Genomic DNA, 16,373 nt, shown 5'->3' with positions numbered 1-16,373 from the left:
AAATGTATGGTTTTTAGGGTTTTTATCGGTTTTCAGCATTATTTTGTTATCGTTTTTATTGTTAACTCGGTTTTCCTGGGTCTTTTCACCTGTGTTATGAATAAATCTTCTTTTTTACGGTACCGGTACTAGTTTTATTTTGTTGTATTTATCCGCGACACCTTAAAGGCCGTTCCGGGAAAATATTGTAGGGCATAAACCGGTCCGTGGCGCAAAAAAGGTTGGGGACCGCTGCTTTACATGGCTACAAGAACTGATGACGGTTAATCCAAAAAACATCGGGCAACAAGTTCAAAATATACAGCAGTTTATGGTGTTGACAGTCTGAGATTTGATTAAAAATGTCTGGAGAAAATTCGACCTCTTTTCAAGAAATTATTTTTCCATCTCATTTATAGTTTCTATGTAATTTAAAAAGTACAAAATATCAAGTGCTGAAGCTTAAAACATGCAGAATTTAAAGTCACTTAAAAGTTGCTTTTCTTCTCCATTTGGGTTTGAATGGTCGGTTTGAACTTCAGCAGCTCATCTTGAGTTACATGTCTAAACGAGTTCCTGCCACGTGATTGGTTCATTAGATGTTTTGCAGGTGTACCCAATGAAGCGGGCCGGTAGGTGTATATAGGTTTATGACAAGCATTTGCTAAGACTAGACTTTATTTGTGATTTTTATGAAATTACATAAAAACAAAAGAGTTTCACATAAAAAATAAAAATAAAAGACATATACAGTGCAAGCAAGCATGATGACAATAAGGAGGTTATAATAGAATTAGGTCATAGATCAAGGATAAAAAGTGATAGTGCTGAATGAATACCATAGTGATTATTTATTTTTTTTAAAGATAAGATGATAAGATGCAGCCCTCCGGATGACATCTTTTTCATAGCAGCGTTTATTTTCCATGACACGATAAAGCAAACTAAGAAATAAGTCTTAAAAATTTGGTGCATCATGAAATGAAAAGCAAACAAAGCAGACCTCAAACCTTTGAGGAGCTGAAGTCCTACATGAAAATACAACAGCTGGTCTCCTCTGTGTAAGTTGTATTTGTATAATTTTAATTAAATATAGGCTTCAAATCATTAGCATTCTCTTTTTATTTAAATGTCACACGGCATTGTAACTTTTTGTGGAAACACGGTTCTCATTTTAGGCACGTTTGATGCTTTGTTATTCACGGCGGCTTTCTGTGCAAACAATGAAATCCACCAACAAACAGTGAATTTCTCACATGCGGGATGGAGAGCGTCTCGCCTCTTTTCATGCGTATATATATACACACATATATACACAGTAGACTACATACATTGACTTAGAAAGCATAAAGCGTGCATGCATCCCTCACAGCAGGCCTTGTTTCTGACCCGTCTCGCCTCAAGCAGAAAAAGCTAAAAATACCAACGTTAGTGGAGGCTAGAGGAGCAGGGGAAAAAAAGAAAAGAGAACAGGAAAGGAAAAAGAGAAGAAGAGAAGATGTCTGTCTGTCTGTCCGTCTGCCTGTGATAACCTATGAAACCTAAAATGCAGACAGGCAGCGACGCCTGGCTAAAACTAATCACATTAACCTAATGAAAAAATGGGAGCAGGACTTAGAACAGAGGCTGAAACACACACATGCATATAAAAAGTCGCATCTGTATTATTTGTACTTACTGCAGCCCATGACAGGTTGAGAGAGCCACAAAGGAGTGAGGGATGTTTCTGACCTTTCCCTGATAGTAGCAGTGCTCTCCGCCCTGTGTGGAAACACGCAAATAAACACAGATGAAGCTCACACACATGATGTAGTGAAATTTTCCCCTCTTCACTACCATATTTAATTTGTGGTGTCCTCGGGATTCCCATATGCTTGTTTGCCATTCACCTAGGGACCATTTTTGATCCGAGGACACCACAAGGGTTACTCAGGAAATGAGTCCAAAGCAATCCATTACACAGAATTCATTTGCTAATACATGCAAGTGCAAGTAAGATCTGTTGAAGATATGTGAATATACTGTTCGCGTGTTTATTTGATAATTTGCACTTTGAGCTTTGCACGTTCACATCCGACCATCTGCGCGCTAACGCCTCAGCGACTTCACTCCTCTATCCGAACTTCTCTGCAGCAGGAAGTCAGATTTTTACCATCTCCGTCTCTCTGTCTTCACTCTTGATCTACGTGTCTCTCTGCACACATTTATCGTCTATAGATGTGCATGATGTCTAAGTACCTAAGTGCTCTGCAGGCAGGCCATCTCTTCCTGGTCCATTTCTTGCTACCTAACAGCCATTAAGCAGGAAGCAGTTCTCCCTGAGGAAACGCAGCTTTTATCAGAGGATCAATTTCTGCATGTGCACAGCAATGCACCTCTAGATCCACTTCCACTCTCCAGCTTTCTGACTAGACCCCATCCTGATGCACAAGCTTCTGTTAGGATGCATGTATGTGCACACTGTTGAACTACACATGCATGTGGAAATCTGTGTGCTTTATTATCCTACAGCAGAGTCCAGTGAGGTGTTGGACGGGATTGAGTTCAGAGTGCGCCGCATGCAAGACAAATTTTCAAATGCTCTTTTATCTGCCTGACTTTGGACACAAGGACATTAAAGCAGTCCTCAAGCAAATCAGGGTGTCATCTGCCTCTGCCCTCTCCTGTGAGGAGCCAATTAAACCCGACTGTTCCAGCAAAGAGTTTTTCCTTTTTTCTTTGACAGAAATCTATCATTTTTATGCAGCTTATCGTTGCCTCACATCAAGAAGGTCCTGGGTTCAAAACCCACCTGCTGGTTGGAGCCTTTATGTTCTATCTGTGCCTGCATGGGTTCTCTCCAGGTACTTCTGCACCATCCCACAGTATAAAGACATGCATGTTAAGATTAACTGGTGATCGGCCAAAGAGCCACAGATAAGGTGACGCGTGGCAGAGGATGTGACATCAAACTCGCATGTGCCACCACATGACAGGGGCCAAGCAGCAAGCATAAACACATCATAACTCCAGGAGTGGGAATGGTTGTCTGTCTCTGTGTGGTACCCCTGTGATACACTGGCAACCTGTACACGGTGTACCCCACCTTTAGACGGAGTGACCTTTGTGACTCTAAACTTGCCAAGTGGTTAAGAAAATGGGTGGATGGTACACATTTTCATGTTAATTTGGACCAAATTAAACAAAAAAAAATGAAATCCCAATTAAGAAGTTACTACAAACAATTTGCATTTCCAAAGATGGAGCTAAAACTCTCTGAACTAAAACCTTGTAAGGAAAACTTTGTTTAGCACAGTATCAACACTTCCTTTAAACAAGGCACATAATCCATTTTTATCTAAAGTCATTCATTTTAATATATTTATTAGATACATTAGAGAAATAAAGCAAATCCATTTAAATCAAACTGTAGTGCATTCAAAGCATTTAGCCAGTGAATTAGAGTGGTGGGTAAAGACTAGAATCAGGCTTACAACATCACTAAAATGTCTCTTTCATTTGAATGAATCAAGCGTTCATGCAGTTTACACTTTGCAGGACTCAAACTGAAGACTTTAGAAATGTGTGGTAATACAGATGAGTGTGTGTGTGTGAGGAAGTCATCTGCATAAACAATCATTTTTGAATTATCAGAGTGAAACTGCACCCATCAGGCTGAGACTGATTTCTTTCTTTGTTCCTGCCTTTTAACCACTTATTTGCAACTTCCAGTTAAATCACATTCAGCTATTGGTTTCCTTTTCGCGATACTAACTCTGCCTCTCACTATTTTCACAATGCCCTATCCATGAAATCCAGAATAGAAAAATAAGATTCAAGCAAGTTAGCAGCAGGTTGCCATCGCTGTAATAAGAGAGGGGATTTTTTTTACATTAGCAGAGAGTCAGAGCATATGAAAGGCTTGCTAGATAAACCTAAATAGAGCCACAAGAGAAAGAGGTTGAGTAAAGAGACAGAGAGCGAGTGTGAAACGAAGAGACAGAGAGGGCTATTTATAAGTGGCGCTGTGCTCCACTATCCCAGCGTCTCTCCTCTTTCCGTCGCCCTGAACCTTCTGCTCCACTTCTCGTCAAAGGAAGAAACACCCAACATCAGCACTGTGGGTACATCCTCAGCTTGTGTTGCTAAATTTGTCAGATCTGTGATCTCTTAAGACATACATGAGGATAATTAATCATCTTATCTGGACAACACAATGCACAACAAAAAGGTCGAGGTTAGACACTCGGTAAACAAGTAGGACGCTCTGCCCTCTGAATGTCAGTGAAACTCTGACCATGGCGATCACATAATGCAAGGAAATAAGGACATACTTGCTATACTTTACTCCTCATTAGGTGATTGAGTTCATTTCTGTGCATGCAGTATTTCCTCAAAACCACAAAACCAAAGTTTTCAGCTGTAGTGCAGACCCCAAACTTTCCAATCATAACAAATATGCAGGGGTACAGTGTGCACTCAATAAAAGGATCCTTAATCAAAATGGTATGTTTTCTACTGATCGCACAGTTTGGGATTAAATGCAAAAAAGCCCAAATGTGAGGATCAAGTCAAAAATTAGACTTTAAAGTTGTTGCTTCCAAGCTTTTCTTATAGACATAGTATTTTAAAAAAGCTTTTGTTGGGATTTTTCTTTTTTTTTTTTTTTTTCTTTTTTTTTTTGCTCATAGAAATCACCATTTAGATTAATTAAAAGGTAATGAAAGTATTTTAACAAGGAAAATAATTTTTTAATCAAAATTTTCCCCATATACTTTTTTAACAAAACTAGTAGTTTACTTTAGAAAGCGCAAATTAATTCTGTTTGCACATAATATTCAAGATTTTTTTTTTTTTTTTTACCATGAGCCATAGAACAAATCACTGCTGTGCAATGATATGCTTTAACTTTGTATTGCTCAAAGCTTGTTAAATCAAGCAGGATGTCTTCCAATTTACACACAGTATAAAGACATCACATGAGAAAGCATCAGGGCAAAAGCAAAAGAAATCAGCTTACAGTTGAGAAAAAACATTGCTGATGCTCACAAAGCAGGAGATGGATGTGCAAAGATATCACAGCGTTTCCAAAGATGCCTGACCACGGCATAATCTCATCAGTCCTTTGGTTGGATGAGCTAAAATTGACCCCCTCTGCTTACAGGACAAGAAACTGTTTTATAGTGTCTTATGGCTGCTTGGTGGTACTCGACTTGACTATGATGACAGTGTTGTGATAAACCAAAGATAATGTCTGTTAATGTTGAGACTATGAGTGGATGAATGGATGCTACACAGAGCTTTGCAGACCCACATCTCTTAATGTGGACTATAGGCACACCAATCGACCATCCATCGACCGGAATTAGCTGATTTCCACCGACAGATGTGTGTTGTGATGTTTGGGCCACATCTGGCTGTTACCATCATCGTGTCACAGGTGCCATGTTTAACATCCCATATAAAACCCAATAACATCTGCTCTCTGGGATGGGTTTTGTGCAGAACGAGGATAAGGAGCCCGTCATTCACTCCTTGCACTGAAGGTAAACTGTGGACAGAAAGCCTGAATGCTTCCACTTTCAGGAGTTTGTATTACTTCTATTACGTATGAGCTACATGAGCACTGGAGGATTCTGACCTAGATCTATCAGAGCAGCAGCTGCGTTACATCGGCTGACATTTTGCCCTCCACAGTGAGCAGAGTAACAAATGGGGCTTGTCTCATATTAACCTCCATGAACAGAAGCATTAATAATCAAAAAGAGGCTCTTGTTCCTTGCTATTAAAAGGGAAACGATGACATTAGAAGAGTGCAGATGGGCTGCAGTTGTGGATATTCAGCTCCAAGATTAATTAATTTACAGACTGCCTTATAATGAGCCATAATTACAGGTGACCATAATGTACGATATGTGATGTAATCGTTTGGATCATTCGCTGTAAAGCATCTAATATCTCACTAATCTGCTGCTTAGCTGAGTAATTCCTGACCATTATAATCCCCGCTACTTATATGTCCTTCCACGCCTCAGTGGGTGTCCTGTAACTGAAGTCCAGATTTTAGAGGATTATCACAGGAATCTTAATCTTGCGTTAGTCGACGCTTGCAGAAGATTCATCGAGCTATCAAAGAGACCAGGCAGCTGAATGAGGAGTGGTTTATCTCTGTGTGGAAAACTTAACTCATTGATTAACCAATAAAAAACTCAAGGAGGGAGAATAACCCACAGGGCCGAGAGTGGAACCATCAGCTCTGCTGCTGCACACATAACAGCATGAGAGCTACTATCAGACGTCTCTACCTCCCTGCTGTGCTACTCACCCAGTGTTAGCATGTGAGCTGTGTCTGCAAATGTTGTTTTGATAATGACATCTGACCTTTACTCGGTATGGGTAACGCTTCTCGCTTTCTCATGTCTGCCTACATTGTGATTGAATCTTGATGTGTTAATTGGGTAGTTTCAGTGGTGCTGATGTTTTTTCATCACTCCCTGGAAGTGCTGTTTTGTCTCTTTGTGACAGAAAGTGTAAATTTGCTCCATATCGGTCTACAATGAAAAGCAGAGTTCACATGTAAGTACTCAGATTGGGACTGACAGGAAGCAATCAGGGGCTCTGGCACTGGTCCAGACGTGCAGGAGAAGATAATCACTGATAATCAAGTGTGGGTGGAATCCTGGAAGATTTCAATGTTCCAAACTTGGAATGGGACTCAAGAGCTGATTCTTGTAGCAAATTGGTTCCCATTAGTTCAGTTCCTTGGAATTGTTAGTCCGCTTGTTTATCGACCCCGCTTATCGGTTCTTGCACTTGCACTATAATCAGCTGATTACAGTTTGTGTGCCGGAGGAGGGAAAATAGCGGCGCAGTCTACAGCGTAGACATGGTGTGTGGGACTGTAGCCTACACGTTTATATAGGTAAATGGTAATTCTGAGACAATGCCTTTCAGGTCATTTCACGGAGAAAAGCAAAAGTAATGTACGGAGTATTGTAACAAATTACTTAATTAATCCCAGGAGAAAGTAAAGTACTGCATTGCTTTAAAGAAAAGTGTTCGGTGTGATATCTGTAATAATTACTTTTTCTGAGTGACGACCCCAACACTGATCACAACAAAGAGGGGAAACACCTCCAACACGAACAAACGTTTGACCCACAGCACGAGATTACTTTGCATGAATGTGATGTCTTTGATGTTCTGATTAGCGATGGCAGTCGCTAATGAGAAATCAATGAGAATGGATAGGGAACTGAATCAATAAGTGATATCAATAATGGAATCGGAAGTGCCAAATTCTTAACAATTCCCATTCCTTGTACTTTTTTGTTTTGGATTTTTGTAAAAACATATTTAAAAATATTATTTAGAAATTCAGAAAACACTTGATTAACAACATGATTATTGGATTATTCTGGAGGTTTTCTGGAGACCTGATGACGTTTTGTTCTGTTCTTTTACTCTTTAAGCACTTTCACTCCTTGACAATCGGTACATTCACCAGCTAGTTGCTAACTTTGCTAACGCTGGAAAGGTCACTTAAAGTAGTTTCACACTTTTCACACTGAAAACATCTGCCTGCTGTCATCACAGGAAAGGATGGCAGCACAGTTGCTCTTTATCCAAGAAACCAGATGCAGAATTTAATCACAGGGGTAATTTGGGGTTTTAATGTCAAGTGCGAGGGAGCACGAGGGGAGATGATTTGAAGAATCTTACACTGGTGATGACAGTCTTCCCGTTTTCTGACAAATGCCTCTCCACGTAGCCCGAAGACAGGAGATCACTGGAAACAGAAGAATAAAAGAGAAAGATTAAAGTTAGAAAATGTAAGATTTTCCTTCAAGTGTCACTCAGTTATTCTCGCGTTTTACAGAACAGCTGCATTCTGTCTTGGCGGCACAGAGCTTCAGAGCACCAGCCCAGCTAATTATGACCAGCATACAGGGACACGGCTATTTCCAGCACACAAACTCGCACAAACATAATTATTCAAACGCCGCACTCTTGCAATTGTCTTGTGTGCGCATGTGCCTTTACCAGAGGAGCAAAGGACAAATGAAGGTCATTAAGCAGCAAAAGAAACAAAGCAGGCAGAATGGAAAGGAGGCAGGAAAGAAAGTGAGAGCATAAGGAAGAGAAAGACTGACATAAATAAGAGGAACTCAGTGTGTGTGCTTTCTCAGCAGAGCTGGACCTAAGAATCCCAGTGGAGATACACACTGCAGGCCTGGACTGAGACAGAGATATATGAGCTCAGGTGAACACACACACACACACACACACACACACACACACACACACACACACACACACACACATACATATACACAATGCAGCATATGAATGGGGGTTTGTACCTTCCTCACTCTGTCTCCAAATATACTCCAGCTAAAAGTTTTAGGCTTTTATTTCACACACATGTGGCCTAAACATGGACCCAGAGGCAGATGTTTACTCTTGCATAAAGCCATGAAGGTGTGGGAGTTTTTTATGCATCATTCAGTGATCAGCGCCAGAGCTAGCAGTAGTAACCTAAGGTACACACACACATACATATATATATACATATCTCCATATGTGTGTATATATATATATATATATCTGTATGTATATAGATAGATAGATAGATAGATAGATAGATAGATAGATATAGATATATAGATATATATATAGATATATACATACACACACATTATATATATGGAGAGAGAGAGAGAGCGAGAGAGAGCAACAGTAATCAGAGGATAGCCTCAGCATGATAATCTCTCTTAAATCTCTTCAACTGAGCTTGTATTGTAGACTTTCAAGTGTAGCAGCTAAATTAAGCAGGCAGGATTCATCAGTAACCAATATAAAATGTGCAGCTGAAACAGAATGCAGTATTTGAGCAGGTCGCTCACCGCACTGATCCAGAGAACTATCAATCTACTCCAACTTCCTGTCAACAACCAGACATCGATAAGGAGACAAGTAGGTGGAAAACAGGCTTGTTCGGGTTGCTGGGCCTAGAGGAAGACTAAACATATATCAGAAAGTTTGAGCACAAACATGTTTGACACAACAAAAGTACAAACTGCACACTGGAACCTCCCTGTTTGGATAGTTGGGGGTTTTTGCCATTTAATACATGAAATCATCATTTAAAATCTGCATTTTCAGCAAAAAAAACAAAAACAAAAACATCAGAAAGAGGGCAAATACTGTTTTGTCTTTGAAGTTTATGTTTATCTTTATGTGGAAAATTGTTGTATCGAAGCATCTGCATGAATGTCCTACATATTTATTAGTTTCTGAGAAGATAAATTACATTCATAATTTTGAACACCTGCTCAGTCCTAGAAACTTTTTCTGTTGTTTCAGTTCTAACTGAACAATTATATTGTGATTAATCTTTTGTAATATTTTTGTCTTGCTCATATATTTGACGTCTGCAGGCTAGATTTGGACTGTATCACTAAAATTACCCAACAAACTTCCAGTTGTAAGTTGTATTTTCCTATGTGTCATTTTCTTGTCTCGAATTAATAAAGTTGGTGCTGCTTTTTCTCAGCACTTGGTAGGGGCTCATTATCACCACCACGTTTCACTTTACGCTGCCAATAAACAACAGCAGTAATCAGCCTCATTACCATCTTGAGCTGCTCCAATCTGTTTATATAAAATGAAAAGTGGGGGGTAGACGAAATAAACACTCAAAGAAAAGAGCACTGAAGGAACTTAATTACAAGATACAAGATCCACAAGCTCACACTGGATATATAATGTGCAGAAAAACATGAAGAAAAAGTAAGGCACTGCATCTTCAGGTGAAATAACATGGTTATTAATAATCATTAGATAGATTTTCCAAGTGCTGGGTTGGAGCCATTTTTGGTGCTCTATTCAATTGAGATTAATAGATCAAATATGGGAGACATCTGAGTGCAGTTTTGAGCTTTGTGAGTTATTCTGCTGCAAGCAGCCATAAGAATATGTGTACACTGTGGTCATTAAGGGATGGACATGGTCAGCAACAATACTCAGACCAGCTGTGGTATTTGAATGATGCTCAATTGGTGCTAAACAGCCCAAAGCCTGACAAGGAAACCCTCCCCACATCATTACACCACCACTAGCAGCCCAAAATGGTGATACAAAGCAGGATGGATCCATGCTTTCATGTTGTTTACACCAAATTCTGACCCAGTCAAATGAAATCATCAGACCAGGCAAAGTTTTTCCAATCTTTATCGTCTAATTTTGGTGAACCCGTGTGAACTGTAGCCTCAGTTTCCTGTTCCCCGGGAACCCAGTGAGACCTTCTGCTTCTCTTCTCATGACATGCTGTGTGTTCAGAGATGATCTTCTGCATACGTTGGTTGTAACTGTCTCTTTTGTAGGTCATTCTCTCCCTGAAAGTCACTTACATCACCATTCTTCAGCTTTCCTCCCTCAACCAGGAGTTATTATCTACATCTCTATTTTCATTAAACAAATATAAGTCAGCATGTTAATGAGGGATTTTCCGAGGAGCTGACAGACACAGGTTGTCATAATTGGAGGAAAATCAGGCATAGCTCAGAGCTTCCACAGAGTTTAAGTGGTTGTTATTCTGTCCCCCAATTTACAAGTAAAATTTTAATAATGCTGCTTAAAGACCCGCATCTAATTTATTCATATCCATTTTTTCATGGACCACCTAGTTTCTGGACTTTTACAAAAACAGCAGGATCTCTGACAAAACACTAAATTTACTCTTTCAAGCAGAAAAATAAATTACACACACACACACACACATATATATATATATATATATATATATATATATATATATATGCTTACTAAAGGATTTCAGTTTTAAAGTCAGATGCATTTTTCATATTTTAACTGAGCTTTCAGTGAGGAAGCAAAAGTTTTCTGATGCTGATACTCACACATATATACTGTTTTATTGAGGAAAAAAGTCCTGACATCGCTGCGCGCACACCCACAGGGGAATGATGCTGCTTTCTACGATGACTAATGGGCAGTTTGCTATGGCTATAAAACATGTGTGGGTATACAGGAGAGAGAAATAAAATGGAAAGAAGAGGAGAATAATGGCACGGAAGGAAGGGAAAGAGACGGAAAACGAGGTGTGAATAGAGCGCTCGGGATCCTAACAGATATCCCATGCACAGCCATCACGTCTGTAAAGGAAAGAAAAATAGAGCATGAATGGAGCAAACATCACCTCAGACTAAAGCTCCACAGTGCAAATTAAACACACCGTGACTCTGGAGACACGGTGAACATTTGACATCAAAAAACAGCACCGTGAACATATTCATCCACTCCCGTGATGAAGACATTTGGCGTGTTCACGAGTGTTCGGGTCACAGGAGTGCACTGTTAGCCTTTGTTCTGCTGGGATGTGTGTTTAAGATTCAGAGCTTGTGATCTTTATCCGGGCCCATGCTGAGCCCTGACGGGGGGGGGGGAAGCGATCGAGGCATCAAGGCACCAACACAGGCTCCTAATGGATGATGCCGATAACAGATTTCAGCTTTAATTGTTGTGGGATTTAAATAATTTATTGAGCAGACAAAGACGCAAACTCAGCCTCACCCCCATCCCCCACACTGACACACTCTTATGTAGAGAGATCCCCCATCCACCCACACCCCGCCCCTGCTTAAGATGAGCGCACGCATGTATAAATGTGTAGCTGAGAGCTACGTCTTTATGTGCCATCAAACAGATAATGTGACAGAAATAAACTGTTTACATGCGGTCTAGCCCTCTGCTGCAAATCCGCAACGTAAATGATGATCAGGGAAATGTGGTTTGTAAAAATGAGGCTGAGGATGTCGTTGCCAGGAACACAAACAGATCAATTTAAGACCTTTAATCTATTACTTTTAGTTTGTTAAGTAGTCTAAATCATGCACCTATTCACACAAAATCAGCCAAATCATGCACCTTGTATTGTGTACCCCGCCCCCTCCTTCTTGTTGCCAGAACATCAGATCCAGTGGGGTGGTTTGCAGTGCCTGAATGTTGGATGTTGGCATCAGATTTTCTGGGTTGTGTTTGTCAGGCGTGCACCAGCACATCCCGCAGATGCTTGAACAAATGGGGAATCTGGGATTTTACAGGTTGATTTACTGCTTTTTCCTCTTTGTCATGTTCCTTTTGCTGTTCCTGATATTTTGGGGGGATGTAAAGGGAAAATCCACCCCTCTCTCCCTCTGGAGGAGAGTGCAGTTGCCATGACAAGGTGTGCTTGATCGGCATCAATGTTCCGATGGGTGGTGTGTTCCAGTCTAAGATCAACATGCATCCAGGGAAACGTTGCATTATAACGAGATGATCAATCACCTGTCACTTTTAATAACGTGGCTCGTTTCTGTATTTGTGTTGTGTCTGGCACGTGAGAGTATCTGTGCAGTCCAGATGTGCGCCTGCAACAGGGACAGTACAAACAGGCAACCACAGCTTTCGCTCATTTTCTGTCTCATTCAGCGTCTGCCTCTCAGCTCATTGCTTTTATAAATAGTCTGCTTATCCTCAGCTGTAATTGAAGAGAGTCTTCTTGGCCCTGCTGCCGCAGCAACATCTGTCTAAGAGCTGGCGTACAGCTGTCAATCAGCCCTGGAGGAGATTTTGGAGGCAGAGCCACAGACGCTTCGCTTAAAGCCCACGGTGTTTCATAGCCAACCTAGAACAGCCATTTACATAGCAATCACATCTCCCTCTACATTTTAATGTCAGCCAACCCCCCGCTCCATCAAACACTCACACACACTGAACCAGTGGAAACATAAGAGCACTGACGCAGCTTCAGTTGGGAAATTGTTGTTCTAAAAAGGCTTATTCAACTTCATTAAATGGCCCTTTTCAAAGGTAAAAAGTGACTGAAGCAGCGAGAAGCAATGAGTCCATCACATCAAAACTTCAGCCTTCCTTTAAAGCATTTTTGTTGTGAGTTGCTCTGGGCAAAGACATCTGCTGTGGCAACCCCGTCCAATCTCCTGAGGTGAGCCATGCACGCACACATAAACGAAGTTTCCGCGTGGTCTAAAATTCCTCTCACGATCTGTGTCGCCGAGCACCGCGGTGGCGCTGGGATGAAAAAGAGCACTAAAAGGCTTGATTGGCAGGACTAATGTTTGTGCGTGTGAGCGAGTGGATTGGCAGAAGTGTTGGGGTACCAGGCTTTTCACTGCTTTCACACAGGCTTTTCAAAAGGACCTTCTTAATAAACTCAACACCCAAAAACACACAAACACAATAAGATACTGAAAAACAGCAAATTTAACCACATATAGCGACACAGCGACACATAAGCATACAGGCACTGCTGTCATCAAATGGACTCCATGTATGGATTTGACATTTAACCCAGTAATAAAAGGACACATAAGGACACACAAAAGACGGCACATGTGCTGTGTCAGGCGTCTGTAATGAGCATGGGGGAGTGCTGAGGAAGGATAAGTGCACAAGAGAAAGCATGAGGGGGGAGGCAGGGAGATGGAAAGGTGTGTAAGAGAAATAAAGATGTGAAAAGGCAAAAGAAAAAGGAAAAGAAGAAAAAACCGAGGAGGGGTTGTTCTCTTTGGGGAAAGCTGCAGCTGCTTTCACCTGCCCACCACTCCCCACCCCTGCCTCCCACTGAGGCCTCATTACAGGTCTCCAGGCTATAATTCATTCACTCTCCAATCACTTATCAGGCTTGCAGTTCCACCAGCAGACTCCCTGGGACCCCTGCTCTTATTGCAGAGGGAATACTGATGCTCACAAACAAGAGCCGCCCCGGACTGCCAAGACTGAAATTCCTTTTAACCCATGTAAGAAATGAGAGGGGGGGATGTCTTTATCCACATTAGCCTGTGATATTTATTACAATGCATTTACTAATATATATTTCAAAATGCATAATTCTGCCCTATTTGAAAACTTTAAAGAAAAAGAAGAAGCAAAGTACCCCTCCTGGTAAAGTTTTCATGCAAATCTGTAAGTTTCTTTTTAAACCAGTTAAAAAACAGTTACATAACTTCCTTGGTAGAGGTAATAAACAAGGATGGAAAGCTATACAGTATTCCCACTTTCTTGGCATCATTGCGCACTTAGGTCTATAGCACGCAACATACAGGACAACCAGAGCTGACTCCTGAATTATGCAGAGACTGGGGATTTTGCAGGAACTAAGGAGAACATGCAAAGCTCTATCTGAGACAGCACGTGGATGGCTAGTGAACACCACGTCATGTAGAGAGAGGATAATGGAGACAAAGAGACTTTGGAGACCTGCACACTTGGGACTGAGTAGTATTAACTACTAAGGTATATCCCCCCAAAAATCACAGGGTGTATCAATTTAACACACCCTGTGATTTTATGTGTTTGCATTTTCTGTCTGTATTTGGTGGTAATGTTGGTCTCCATCTACACATTGGATTTTGTAGGCTGGTAAATTTTGTTAAGCAGTTCATCTCCTGACAGTAAACCGTACTTCAGCGTGAAATAATAAAATGGGTAAGCTATCTGAGACAATAGTCTTTGGTGAGGCATTAGTATCTTTTCCTGCTGGGAGAACAACAGTCTACCTCCTGTTTCTGTCTTCAACAAGAGCCGGCTCCAGGATCTCTCTTTGTCTTCACTAATCCTCCACACTGAGTGAGATGGCCCAGCATAGGAGAGGGGGAATGAAAGGGTGGGAGAGGCAGGCTGGGGGATAAATAATGTGAATATGGAGAGAAAGGATGATAAACCAAGAGGATGCTTGGGTATCTGCAACACAAGCCCTGTCCTTTAAATGGCAGCTTAGCATAGACACGATAGCGTCAGCTGGTCAATCGGCCTGCCAATTCAGTCCAGACTGATAAATTCCAACAATTACCGGACACCTTGCTGTGATATTTGGTACAGCCATTCATCTTAATGATGAATGGAGCTGACATTTACTCTTTTTATACTAAACTGAAAATAACTGCATAAGTCAAACGGACTCAGGACCAAGTAAACCTTCAATACAAGGACTGCAGATGTTTCCAGCTACCACTCACGCTGACTTTGTATGAGAAAAACATCCAAATGTCCACCCTAAATAGAAGAATTTATTACAGCAACCAAAACCACTGCTTTAAAGCAAAACAGAGAAAACAAGTATTGCTTTCCAAAGACTCAATCTTCCTCACTCTTCTCACAAATTCGCACAGAAGCTCTGCAGGACTTCCAAACTGCCTCACCTTCCTCGGACGCAGCACGCATTACTATTATGTACATCCACGATGCTATTTGTTCTCCTACATTAATCCCGCTCACCTCCAAGCACAGATGCTCGCCGCCTCATAGCCAGAACAGACTGTAAATACACAGTCCTGGATGTGCCAATGAGCCTCTTAGCAAACACAATCTGTAATATACTACCTGTGAGCACTATATTAGCTCATACACACATACACACACACAAACATAATCCCCAATGTGATAGCTAAAGCTATGAGCTTAAGTGCTTGCATGTATGAGAAAGAGAGAGAGAGAGAGAGAGGTTTGACAAGGATCACAGTGAGAAGCTCTGCTTGAGGCGAGAGGAGAGGAGAGGAGAGGAGAGGAGAGGAGGGTTTTTTTTTAATGAAACTCCTTTCAAGTACCTATCTCTATCATGCGTGCTCTCCGTATCTCTCCCCATCTCCTGCACTTACTCAACCCACCCACAAACTCAAGGGTGCATGAAGGACACCCTCATACCTCCCTCTGTCCTTTTACCTCTTTCCAAACTCATCCATGTCTCCCTTTGCTTCTTTCTTTGTCTCTCTCTCTCTCTCTCACACACACACACACACACACACACACACACACACACACACACCCCTCTCAGTGTTTTTCTCATTAACTTTGCCATAAATCTGATCACGCCTCCCTGTAATAAATTACAGAGCCCGGGAATAGAAAAGGGGAAACCAGGATGGAGGTGGAAAAGAAGAAAAGCTGGTTGTAGCAACATCGGGATGGAGAGATCTGATTTGTGGCTGGATGATAGATTATTCTGGAATGGGACATGAGAGATCATTAAATTATACAGATGTGAAGATGTAAGGATGAGCAATAATTGCATACATGCAGGCACATGCACAATACAGAGACACAGAGCAATAATTCCCAAGCTACTTGATGCCTACTCACATTTTAGGGATCAAACGGCAAATGCCACAAAATCCACTGAAAGTCACGCAAAGTCTCATGGCACTTTGATGCGCTTATTTGTTCTCTGAGTGAACAAGAGATCATTGTCGGGTAAAAAGAAATACTCTGAGACCCACCAGCTACTCCCACTGAGCTTCTCCAGCATAAGTGGGAAGGAGATATTTTAAAAGTTTAGAGTTCTAGAAGGAAAATCAGACACTGTTAGATAACTGGCATTTTAAAATGCTGCCAAAGCTTAG

At 41.2% G+C, this 16,373-nt stretch overlaps 1 protein-coding gene across 2 annotated transcripts in view; it reads right to left on the bottom strand.

Annotated features, from left to right (window-relative positions):
* adam22 (ADAM metallopeptidase domain 22) overlaps positions 1-16,373 on the bottom strand; it is a 72,886-nt gene that overhangs the window by 40,828 nt on the left and 15,685 nt on the right. For both annotated transcript variants that reach the window (XM_063486504.1, XM_063486505.1), the window contains exons 4-5: positions 7,681-7,747; positions 1,658-1,740 (exon numbers count right to left, since the gene is read on the bottom strand). In XM_063486504.1, coding sequence (XP_063342574.1) covers positions 1,658-1,740; positions 7,681-7,747 — 150 coding nt within the window. The remainder of the gene's footprint in view (positions 1-1,657; positions 1,741-7,680; positions 7,748-16,373) is intronic.

This window comes from Pelmatolapia mariae, linkage group LG10_11 (genome assembly GCF_036321145.2).
Source record: "Pelmatolapia mariae isolate MD_Pm_ZW linkage group LG10_11, Pm_UMD_F_2, whole genome shotgun sequence".
Taxonomy (NCBI): Eukaryota; Metazoa; Chordata; class Actinopteri; order Cichliformes; family Cichlidae; genus Pelmatolapia; species Pelmatolapia mariae.
This window is presented reverse-complemented; position numbering and strand designations above follow the sequence as displayed.